Source organism: Diabrotica undecimpunctata, chromosome 6 (genome assembly GCF_040954645.1).
Source record: "Diabrotica undecimpunctata isolate CICGRU chromosome 6, icDiaUnde3, whole genome shotgun sequence".
In the NCBI taxonomy this organism is placed as follows: Eukaryota; Metazoa; Arthropoda; class Insecta; order Coleoptera; family Chrysomelidae; genus Diabrotica; species Diabrotica undecimpunctata.
In genome coordinates, this window is record NC_092808.1 from 134,804,258 (window position 1) to 134,817,076 (window position 12,819).

At 33.9% G+C, this 12,819-nt stretch overlaps 1 protein-coding gene across 2 annotated transcripts in view; it reads left to right on the forward strand.

The window, feature by feature from the left end:
• The window catches only part of sprt (PDZ domain-containing protein sprite), a 306,461-nt gene extending 295,145 nt beyond the window's left edge, over positions 1 to 11,316 (forward strand). For both annotated transcript variants that reach the window (XM_072535452.1, XM_072535451.1), the window contains 2 exons: positions 3,117 to 3,378; positions 8,446 to 11,316. In XM_072535452.1, coding sequence (XP_072391553.1) covers positions 3,117 to 3,378; positions 8,446 to 9,645 — 1,462 coding nt within the window. In that variant the 3' untranslated portion in view covers positions 9,646 to 11,316. The remainder of the gene's footprint in view (positions 1 to 3,116; positions 3,379 to 8,445) is intronic.
• Positions 11,317 to 12,819: the final 1,503 nt, after the last annotated feature.

The window sequence follows — 12,819 nt, forward strand, 5'->3', positions numbered from 1 at the left end:
TCTATTTGGAAATATCTGATTGAGTTGTGGCATCAGATAATCCCGAAGAAATTCTACATAACGATGAACACTTCCCTCAAAAAAATATGGCTCTATAATAGGATAGTTTATAATGCCGGCCTAAACATTCACCTTCTCAGGATATTGTGTCCTATATTATTTAATCCAATGAGGATTTTTACTTGCCCAGTATCAATATATCTGGCGGTTTATGTGACCTGTGAGCATACAGATACAGCGCTTCATTTGAAAAAAGAGCCTTTTCTATAAAACTCTAATCTCTGTTACATCGCTTTATAATGGTTTCGCAGAATTCGATTCTTCTATCAAAGTCATCTTCTAACAATTTCTGGACCAGATGTACTGGAAGATGTACGGAAGCCACTTCTCTTTTTTAGCACTCTAACAACTAACAACAGTTGATTAATGAACATTTTTATCTAGTGCGACCTGCCTCGAAGTGGTATCGGGATTTTCTTTAAAGTCAGTACAACGTCCATTTTCTTGACTTCGGGTATTAGACCAAGACGGATCTGTAAAAAATCGCCTAAAAACTCTACCTCAAAACAGATTCGCCCTGGTCTATATTGAGTTTTTACCACTTCTGGGATTATCTTTAACATTCCTTCCCGATTTTTTCTTTTTTTTTTAAATTTTGCCAATTTTTGATGAGAAATCGGTTCGCGATTGGGATATTTAGCAATAAATAAATTACGAACTTGTGTCCGAGTCCTCACTCCATTTCCACAACCAATCACGATTAAAATCTCGATTTGTTTTGTTTCTGTAGGTTTCAGTCTTCTAAATGCTGTTATTAATGTTGGCAAAAAACTAGAACAGTAAAAATTTGACTATTAGTCTATTAGTTGACAGATTCATAGATCATTATCAATAACGACCGGTCCTTGACAATACTGATTTAATATATATATATATATATATATATATATATATATATATATATATATATATATATATATATATATATATTTAGGGATTCTACAGTATTCACTGCCTTCCCTCGCTCAACCGTTTCCATCTCTCTCTGTTGTCTGGACAACAGAATTAAATTAAATCACAGAATGGAACAACAGTGATTTAAATATTTTTGTGAAAATAACTTTGAATACTTGATTGTTAATAAAATAATTAATTTTAGATTAGAATGTTGCATTGTTATCAATCAATGTTTTTCTTTTTCGGAACAAAAAAAACACAACTTTCTTTTATCCGCAGTGGCGGTCCTTAGTGTAATTTAGTTCAGTGAATGAGTATTTATTGTAATTCCATTTTGCTTAACTAAATATATAATATGGGTTAACCATGTATAAGTAAATATTTAAATGATGCATCGTTGCAAAGGCGAGTAAAGGTAAGCGTCCACGGGCCCGCTTTTTAATGTCAGGTCTCGTCTAACCGACAAGACAAATCCCAAGCTGAGGGCTGAGTCTTAATAGATCTCAGCGTGGAAACTGCTCTACCAGGTACAACACGCTGCCAGGTACGTAAGTCGTCTACAGACAATTCCGAGTTCCAACATCGAAAAGATTATAATACCCATGTTCGTCCGCTTAAAGATCTGATCTACTGGCAAGGATCGATTCCACCGTAAACCGATAATCTCAACGGAAATAAGAGCTCGTGCGACAATCGTAGCGAACTACGATTGCCTAGTAAAATCACATTGTTTTGAGTCTTTCGTCTCTCGTAACTCCAAGAGATATCGTTGTCCCCTTTGACTAGAAAAGATACGGCCTTAGAAGCACTCCTGACCACGGCGCAGTAGACGAAATTTGGTTTAGTCCCCACTCTCATGCGAACGCATTGTACTTCTTCTTCTTCTTCTAATGGCGCTACAACCCTTTGTGAGTCTTAGCCTGCTTAACAATGTTCTTCCATTCAGCCCTATCGGATACTTTCCTTCACCACTGCCTGATGTTCATGGTTTTAAGATCCCTCTCTACGTCGTCTATCCATCTTTTATGGGGCCTTCCTCTTGTTCTGTTTCCTTGGGGCTTCCATCTCTGGACTACTTTTACAGCTCGATTATCTGGCATTCTTTCTAGGTGACCAAGCCAGTTTAGTCTTTGTGACTTTACAAATCTGACAATATCTGCGCTCTGCATTAGTTCATCCAGCTCGTGGTTCATTTTAATTCTCCACGAACCATCGCTGCATTGGGTTGGTCCAAATATCTTCCTTAGTATTTTGCGCTCAAATATTCTTAGTTGGTTTTCATCAGTGGTTGAGAGAGTCCACGTTTCACATCCATATGTGACCACTGGTCTAATTACTGTTTTGTAGATTCTCAGCTTAGACTCACGATTCAGTAACTTTCCTTTCATTAAATCTTTGTATGCATAAAAGCACGTATTTCTTGACTGATGTTGTTGTTGTCATTTATTATTGAGCCTAAGTAGGGAAAGTTGGAGGCATACTTGTAGGTATAACGCATTGTACTATGCACTGTATAATAATTCCACTTACAATAGAACCTTTCTGCCTTTACGTGAATTTGATTCCGCCTTCGCGCAGCTCCATGGTCAGAAGTGTTTGAACTATCTTTAGCTTCGCACCATTATCCGCTCGAGTAAGTGCGTCAACCAAATGTCCGAACCTGCGGTTCATCTCTTACTGAGCAGGGTTACTATGGCAACGAGTCATCAGTAGGGTAAAACTAACCTGTCTCACGACGGTCTAATGCCACTGTATTCGAAATTTTGTAGTGATTGTACCTGCGGAAAGTATTTGTGAGAATAAAAAAACGCTATGAAAAACAAGTCGTTATTGCTTGTGTCTTGTTATTGCAGTGGACGCTTTTGTATAAGTTTTTATACAACGCAAACTAAAATCCGTTACGTGCGGTGCAGTCCTGTGGACGTTTACCTTAGGAGTCCTTTCAAATGAGGTGTCCTGTGACCTCAGCTGGATTTAAAAAAGTCTTCAAAAAGATTTAAAAAATTTAAAAAAGATTTAAAATTAATGTTTTTTAAATTCGTCTGTTTCTGAAATAATGAATTTATTCCATAGATTTTCATCATCCTGTACAGTATACTAATATAATTTAATTTGTTTACATAAATACGCACATTTTTAACGTAATATTGCATTTTCAGGCTGATCGAAGTTAATGGTAAAATAGTATTGAATAAAAGCCGGGAAGATCTCGCTAGATTATTAGCTGCTGCTCCCGATCCGGCGCAGATTGTCATTTTGAGGAAAGTATTCGAAAATAAAATACCAACAAATGACGTATCCAAACTACAATCCGAATTAGATTCGTTAAGAATAAAAGCCGATGAAACTCAAAAAGTGAAAGAAGGACTTAAGTCAGATAATATTAGGTTGACCCATAGGATCTCATACTTAGAAGAACAAGTGAGTATTATTGTATATATATATATATATATATATATATATATATATATATATATATATATATATAATGTAATATTAAATTTATATGTAGCTTTTTTTATTACGACTTATTATCACCACAGTTTTGATAGTTTAACTGAAAACTCTGTATGCTATAGTGTCTAGGCATTTGTCTAGTTTAACTTTGACATAATTTTTAGAGTTTTTTTGAGTTTTTGCCGGTAAGATTCTCCCAGTCGACTATTTGGTTTCGCTTAGTGGCATTTGTCCAATGTAATTAAACAATTGAATTATGCTTATTATTTTCGAAGATTTTGAGATGCAATTCTTAAAGTGCTTCTCTTTGAAGATTTGTAAGAGGCATTGAAACCTTGTAGCAAATTTTTATGATATACAGAGTGGGGAAAAATGCTAAAAAATTAAAATAGAGCAAGATGCAATATTTTCTCTTATCTTTAATTTGCATTCTAAAGCTATTATACAAGAGGTAATGAACATCCAGCTATATTAGGTACCTGTGGTATGTGGGTGACACTGTGACAATAGCGGAGAATATTCACAGTGGATAAATTCGCTAGAAAACCAAATAGCAAATAGACTGCTGTATTTTCATTTTAGTGGCATCAGTATAAACTTTTTTTATTTATTGGTTTAATCTTGTTTTTATAAATTGAAAATTATGAACACTAATTTATTGCTAGAAGATTAACTGATACGAATTGCTTTTTACAAATTCCATTTTGAAAATTTTCTTTTCAAAATTTGTTTTTTCTTTGCCAATTCTCAGTTTTAATTTGTTCCAAAATGTTTTCTTTGTAATTAAATCACGTTTCTGTGATACAGCAGACATTCACCTCTGTTTTTATCTTGCTAAATAAAACACGGTTGACAACTTTTTGATAACCTTTTATTCTCCAAGATGTTTGTATATTTTTTCACTTTTTAAATTTCAATTCCTGGAATTGTTTTATTCACTATTCTACTATTTATTTTTAAACTGATACCATTAACGCAATAAGTTTTATCAGCATTCATAATTAATTGTATTTACCATGTTTATTAATTTTTATTTTTAAATCGAGTGAATTGTATGAATTTTATGGATGTTTTAGGATTACTTAAATTTGTTTTTCATAAAAGATTCTTATTGTATAATAACATACTTTTCTGTGTTTCATGGCAATTCTATTCGTGCTATTTATCTAATCATCTTCCCAGGCATTCCATCTCTGTTGCTACTACCTTACTGCTGTTTTTCTTGTTTATAATCCAATTTTCAGCCCCATATGTCATAATATTTATTACTGCAATGTTTTATAAATTTGTGTTTTTGTCTTCGTATTTAGCGATTAGATTAGTGTTCTTGTTTGTCCTAATCTTTGCTTAATTTCTTCCTCTGTTGTTGCCTTTTTCGTGATTATAAACCCTAAGTATTTAAATTTATCCTTTCCTTTGATTGTTACGTTGTCGTCAATCTGTAGATCTTCTATGTCTTCTTCATTTGTAGATATATACTCTGTTTTCGCGAGGTTAATATCTAGGCCAGCCTTGGTATATTCTTCTTGTAGTTTCTTCATCATGTAACTGAGGTCTTGTTGGTCTTGTACAATCACTACTTGATCGTCTGCAAAGCTTAGCGTATATAGGTATGCGTTACGTACCGGTAATCCCTTGCCTTCGCATTTTCTTTTCCATGTAGTCAAGACTTTCTCTAACTATATTTTGAATAGAATTGGAGATGTGGAACAACCCTGCAGGAGCACTTTTGTTGTGGTGAAGTCTCCTATAATTCTTGTTCTCATTTTAATAGACACTTTATTTTCTTTATACAGAGCTTTTGTAGCTTCTATGAGTTCCGTCTGTATTTCTAATTTGTACATTGACTTCCATAGTTCTGACCTCGGTACAGAGTCATACGCCTTTCTCAGGTCCACAAATACCAAATGTATATCTCTATTTTTTGCTTTTTTTCTTTTCGAACAGTTGTTCCAGTGTGTATATGTGGTCTATGCATGATCTTCCTGCCGTGAAGCCTGCCTGATCCTCCCTGATTTTGCCTTTTATGGCTTGCCCTATCTCTTCTCGCAGTATCTTCCCATATAATCTTCCTATTGATGATATTACGCTTATTCCTCTGTAGTTTTCGCATAGTTTTCTCGTATCTCCTTTCTTAAATATAGATGTCATGTATGCCTTCGCCAATTCGTTTGGGAGCTGTTCTCCATTTATGGATTTCTGAAATATCCATTTTGTCATCCGATGTAATGTTTTTGAGCCGTACTTTATAAACTCAGCTAAGATGCCTCCAGGTCCCGGTGCTTTCTTATTTTTGATTGCTTTTAAGGCTTATTTTTGATTTCTTTTATGGCCTTTCTCATTTCCCTATCTGTTATTTCTATTTTCTTTTTTAATGAATTGTAGTCTTTGTTCTGGTAACAGTTCCTTGTAATAGTCCTTCCATTGTTTGTCCTGTATATTTCCCAATTTTATTTTTTCTTTTGAGTTTTGTTTCAATCTTCTCAGTACTTTCCATCACTCCGAAGTTCTTGTACCTCCTATGTATGTTTCAATATTTAAGCAGGTTCTTTCCCATTCTTCATTCTTGTGTTGTGTTATTTATTTTTTTACTTCTTTATCTTTTTCTCTATATTCTTTATAAACTTCATCGTTGTTTGTAGTCAGCCATTTTCTGTATAGTTGCTTTTTTTCTTCAATTATTCTTTTTGTTGGTTTATTTATTTCATAGTGCTGTTTATTTGTTATATATTCTTTCTCTCCCTGAATTCTATTAATTTTTGGTCTAGATGTTGTTTGTATAATTCTCTTATTGATTGTTCTCGGAGTAGTTCTATATTATATTGTTTTTCTCTTACAGTGTTCAACGATTCTTCTGTAGAGGGGGTCTTGTTATGTTTCCATTTAATGTCCATTTTTTGCTATTAGTAGTTTATGGTCAAATCCACACTCTGCTCCTCTTCTGACTCTCACATCTTTTATCTTTATTGTGGTATCTTGTTGGGCTATTACGTAGTCTATTATCGATTTCAGCTTTCGTGTTTCTTGCGTCCATGTATATTTATGAATATTTTTATGTCTGAAGAAACCGTTGGTGATTTTTAGGTTGTTTAGTTCGCATAATTCAATCAGATGTTCTCCGTTATCGTTCAGTTCATCCTCTCCAAATCTCCCCACTACTTTATCATTTTCTTTCCTTCGGGTTCTGTCGTTAAGGTCTGCTGTTATAATTATCTCCACGTTCTTCTTCTTTCTCTACGTTCTTCTTGATCCTCTATTTGGTGTTGAAGTTGTTCCGTGAAATTTTCTTTTTCTACTCTCGGGGAATCGTCTGTTGGTGCATATACTCCGAGTATCACTGTCTCTTTACCGTATATGTCTATATGAATTTTAATTATCCTCTCGTTGATTGGATTCCATGTTCTAACCCTGTCCTTCTACGTATTTTTGATTAGTATTCCCACTCCTGCCTTTGCTCTACATTCCTTATTAACTCCACTCCAGCAGTGGATAAGGTCTTCTATTGTTTCCGTTCCATTTCCTTTCTTTTTGGTTTCGAATGCTTAGAATAATGTGCAGCAAAGCTTCTCTTTCTTTGTTGGAGTAGGTGCATTTGCTGTTTAGTTTGCAGATGGGAGAGATAGTACTTTCCTTTCATGCCAGGTCTAAGACTGTCATTTCCAGCTACTCTACGAAGTATCTTCATTTTTGTTGTTTCCTTGAATTTGCTTATTCTATTTATTGTTGGACATACGCCTCATCTGAGGCCTCATCTCATTAAATCAACACATAATCTCACAAAATCAAAAATATTATCATATAAAAATAATTAATATTGAAATATCTGTCTATTCTATGGATGGCATGGGCCATCTTTGATTAATGAAAAAGTTTTCTTATCCTTCTTTTTCTCAGAAGATAGTCCATCCATTGTAGTCTAATAAATATCATTATCCAGTTTCGGCAACTCCTAAGTAGTGGACCTCCTCACATTTTAGCTTGTGGTCTTCACTAATTCTTCTAATTCATCATAACATACAGTTCCAGTTCCATTAATCTAGTCAGAGAAACAATATTTCTCATAATAAGGAATCTAGATTCGCGTTACTTTCAGTTACTGCTTAAGTCCACAAATATCTATAATCAGAATTCATTGTTTTGTAAGAAAGTTCAACCTCTCTCGGCAGCTGCTACATAAGTCGTTTTAGGTGGAAGTAATGAGGTCGAAGTTCTAGGTGAGCAAGAGCATTAAACTCTAGGAGAAGAGGCTTCAAAAGTAGCATGTTCTCTTGTAAAAACTTTTTACACTTAGTCCAATTACAAAATTAAACTATTTAATAAAATATGACTTCGTTACTTAAACCTTCTTAGGTTCTTCGTTCTTAAACAGAATAGGCAGCTGTCTCTTCTAAACTTTGTTTTTGAAATCTACTTGGTTTTTAGACTGGTAGATCAGTAAATTAGATCTTTATTTTGTAATTCTAGAAAGAGCTATGGCGCCCAAATAGTATAAGACAGATAACCCCACTATCGTAATGGCAGAGTATAAATTATATGAAAAAGAAGAGACTCGTGGTAAGGGTACATGCTTACAGCATGGTAAGCTGGTATACTGCGACTCTCTGATAGCAAATTTGTTCTACCCAGAGACGGGGTTTTACAGCCTGTTGAGCCAGTCTTCACAACAAAAACCGATATACATTGTTTAAAGTACTGGCTTAATAATCCTTCCCTACTTTTTTTATACGACTCACCCTACACTTTGGTGAGCTGGACTACGTGGCGATGGCAAGAAGAATACCACTTGCCCATCTATAAGACTTACAACATGTGGAGCGAGTGGTATACTGTCCCTATCCAAATTATTTATGCGTGCTCAGCTGAGTATGTTCTTGTTCAAATAAAGTCATTCAAATATAGCGTTCAAAGCCGCCTCAAATAAAATTTGTTACGCAATAGAACATTCTAAAGCAGATCTTTAACATTACTATTGTACAGTTAAATAATAGTTATTAAATTAAATACGTTTGTAATGATCCATCTCTTTTTTAGGTGTCGGAACTTCTAAATAGAAAATCAGTTGAAGCTAATATGCGCGTACTCTCGCCTCCTCCTCCAATGATCTCGAAGTCAAACCAAAATGTTACTAACATTAATATAAGAACTAATTCCCCTACTAACTCATCAACTACAAACTCAGATGTACACATATTTCAAAAAGGCAATCAAATCACAGCACTCTCTAATGATACGAAAGAACCTTCTTCAATACCGAGTAGATCTAAAAGTAGCCTGTCAAACGTATCGAATACTCACATTCCTTCCCTCGCCTCTGAGTACTGTCAAAAAATGATTCACACCAGGCACAAACACAAATCTTCAAGAAATGGAGTTCAAAGTCCCATAGGAAACATGTCTGGAAACGAAAAGATAACTTATAGAAAGCACGCCCATCATCACCACCACAGGGAAAAGGACTACAGCTCCGAAACTAATTCAGGAATAGACATAAGGCGGTACAATAAAAAGAACGATAACAGGTACTCGGCAGACTTTGCCAAAGCAAACTCTGAGAAAGAGTATTCAAGTGATATAATGGACCAAAGTTACAAAAAAGCTACACAAATAGTACAGGAACTTACTCGAAACAGAGATGCTAGTTTATATGAAAAACATCGTCAAAAGTGTATAACAGCTTCGGAAAAATACAACGCTGAAATTTTACGGCACTATAATGCTCGCAAATCGACTTCTGTCCTAGATTTTCGATCAGAAATCCATATTGGACCGAAGTATGAGTCAAAACATATGGAATATGCAGAAGATAATCCAAACCCGGACATTTTGTATCGAAGAATGGATGCAAGAAGTGTTAAATCTTTAGATTTTGATAGCGACTGTAACTCCACCGCACATTCCAGATTTAACGGCAATTCTATAGATTACACTTCGGAACCGAATAATGACAAAAAAATATACTACGCTAACGGCCACGAACAATTGAAACCCCGACCTACTCCACCCAAAAAGCCCCTCCGACTGTCCTTACATAAAACGCATAGTTTACAATCGGTCGAGACGAACTCGGATTGTCAAGCAAGACACGAAAGGAAATGTATGAAGAGAAACTATAAAGGAGATAACCCAGTCAGTATTAAAGTTCAGGAACCAAACGGCAACAGCAACCAACTTTTAAAATGGAATTATAGAAGAAGCCTTGAAAATAGTTTGGAGAATGGTAGCTGGTGTTAATATTTGTTTTTTATTATCAGTAAGAAGATTTAATATAGATAATATTTTTATTTGTGCTAAATATTGTTTTATTTCTTAAGAATTTTTGGAATTTTTTATTAAAATGTAAAATATAACAACAATATAGTATGCAACCAGCACTACGCATAAATTTTTAAAAGGTTATTGTGCAGCTATAAAATACTGTCTACTGTATACTTTAGATAAAATGGGATATTTTATCTTACTATCTGCAGCAGGTGTAAGCATTAAGAAACATATTTGCCACAGACATTGTAAGTTAATTTAAATACATATTTTAGAATCTTTAACGAACTATAACTACCATTAAAAGTTATGGTATTGAAGCTTTATGTGCAGCATTTAAAGATAGAAATATGTTTTAATTTGAAGTTTATTGATTAGTGTGTTTATATGTCGTATGTCACAATTAAAAAATATGTGATTTAAGTCTGCGATGAAATGATTGTCGAATTAGCAAAATGAGTTGCCATGCTCTCCTATTTACGAAAGATGTGCAAAAAAAATTGCCATGATTTAGTTACAGGCGAGTTAGATTTACTAGAACCTCTTCATCATATATATGATGGTGTATCATCATACCATTCAACTTCATTGGGTTCTCAATTTTCAAGCATTGGCAGCGTAATTCGCTATTGTATTTCCATGTTTTCCAACTTTATTTTCATTTTTGATGATTTAGCACCACAGGCATTTTTCACATGACTTAGTTTACCACATTTAAAACATTTTATTTAATTATGTGTAGCACTGAAAGATGAGGCCGAGACATTTTTCACAACTATATTTCTATTTATACTGATTTCTATATAGTAACCTATTCTTCACGAATTTAAATTACAAGGTATCGTCTGATAAACTTTTAATTACTGTGATAATATTTTCAAATTCTGATGGCCTAGTCTTATGCTTAAATATGTCTTTTATATACTCTAAATTGAAGTCTGCTACAGTAATTACCATACATGATTGATTATTGTTCTCTGGCCAATGCTCATTTCTCTCTGATTCTGCTACTGTTTGCAATAAATCAATTAATTCCATAGCTTTCAATACTTAATATACTCTAAATTTTCAACTATCGTATCAATTTCCATTAAATGGAATACCATGTTTGTTTACAGTAACGTGATCCGTTTACACAAAATAGTTGAATTACTAGCAATGAAAAAACCTGAATAGTGAATAGCCTTTTTTATTATTTGCAATAATATGTTTCTAAGCAAAGATAGATTTATTTTTATTTAAATTTATATACAAAATTATTAGATGAGAACCACATCATTGTACCATGGATGAGAACAATGAAATCTCTTGTTTTTAACATATCTACCTAAACAAAAGTCTTTTTATAGGTACCAAAAAATAGAAATTAAAACTTTTCCATTTTTATGTTTAAGAAGCAGATGTTTAAAACTTTTGCATCATAGTTTTTGTTACATATATGTTCGTTTTGTCTAGATCTTCCTCTTTTTCTAAATGTGAATTAATGTGGAGAATAAACCGACGCTGGTCGCATACATTAATTTTTAAATAAAAGGAAAAATGTAGAGATTGAGATTTTCTTGCAATAAAAATTCAAATATGCAATGTTTTTATTTCTATAAATAGTTGACTGACAAGATTATATAGAGAAATAGTTTATTTTATTTTTGTAAATAAAAATAAATTTTGCGAAACAATTATATTAGTTTTTGTTATTTTCCCATTTAACCTCAAACCCTTTTGTTGACTATATTAAATAATCTGACAACTGAAATATTCAGATTTTCCAGAAAAATCTCTAAAATAAGCCTACAACAGACGTAGACGTCACAGCTAGTACTTAGAATAAAAATAAAGTACGAGAATTTTAAAATGATTTTTTCTTAGTCGAAACTTAGCATACAGTAGGTAACGTAGATCAAAGCGACTATAAATTTTTATCTTCGGTCATACCAATATTAATCACTTTCACAGGCATATCTTGTCTAACCGTCTCTTTGGTCGTCCTCTGACGAAAATAAACCAATTTTTTATTACAATTGCAGAGAATATAATTACATCTCTTCCTACTATTAATGTCGATGTCCTTTTCAATTATAGAAATTATCCTTCTCCGAGCAAGTCCTTTTTTTTTTCGCCCCGTTGTGGAAGAAGAGGTCTCTCAAATAATAAAGTCTTTTAGTAATTCTAATTATAGGGACATTCACGAAATTAATAGAAACATTTTAAAAGAAACTCCTGTCAACTGGAGTATTTCTAGTACTATAATACTTAAAAGTACTACCTATCTTAGTAAGCCGCAACAAAAGGGTATTAAGCGAAAAAGATATAGAACTGAAACGAGAAGCTGCTACGTTTTTTCTATATATAAATGAAAGCAAAACAAAATATATGGAGCGCACAAAATCGAATGAACATGAAAATCTGAAGGTAGACAACCATACCTACAAATATGCATCCACTTTTCCCTACCTAGGCTCAATAATAAATGACAACAACAACATCAGTCAAGAAATACAAGTACGGATTCTTAGCGGTAATAAGTGCTTTTATGCATACAAAGACTTAATGAAAAGTAAGTTACTGAATCGTGAGTTTAAGCTTAGAATCTACAAAACAGTAATTAGACCAGTGGTCACATATGGATGTGAAACGTGGACCCTCTCAACCACTGATGAAAATCAACTGAGAATATTTGAGCGCAAAATACTAAGGAAGATATTTGGAGCAACCCAATGCAGCGATGGTTCGTGGAGAATTAAAATGAACCACGAGCTGGATGAACTAATGCAGAGCGCAGATATTGTCAGATTTATAAAGTCACCAAGACTAAACTGGCTTGGTCACCTAGAAAGAATGCCAGATAATCGAGCTGTAAAAGTAGTCCAGAGATGGAAACCCCAAGGAAACAGAACAAGAGGAAGACCCCGTAAAAGATGGATAGACGACGTAGAGAGGGATCTTAAAACCATGAACATCAGGCAGTGGCGAAGGAAAGTATCCGACAGGGTAGAATGGAAGAACATCGTTAAGCAGGCCAAGACTCACAAAGGGTTGTAGCGCCATTAGAACGAGAAGAACTACCTATCTACAAAAAAGATGATTCATACACAACATGGATTCAGAAGTGCTCGTTCTACTACGAACGCGGTATTTAATGTTGTGAGC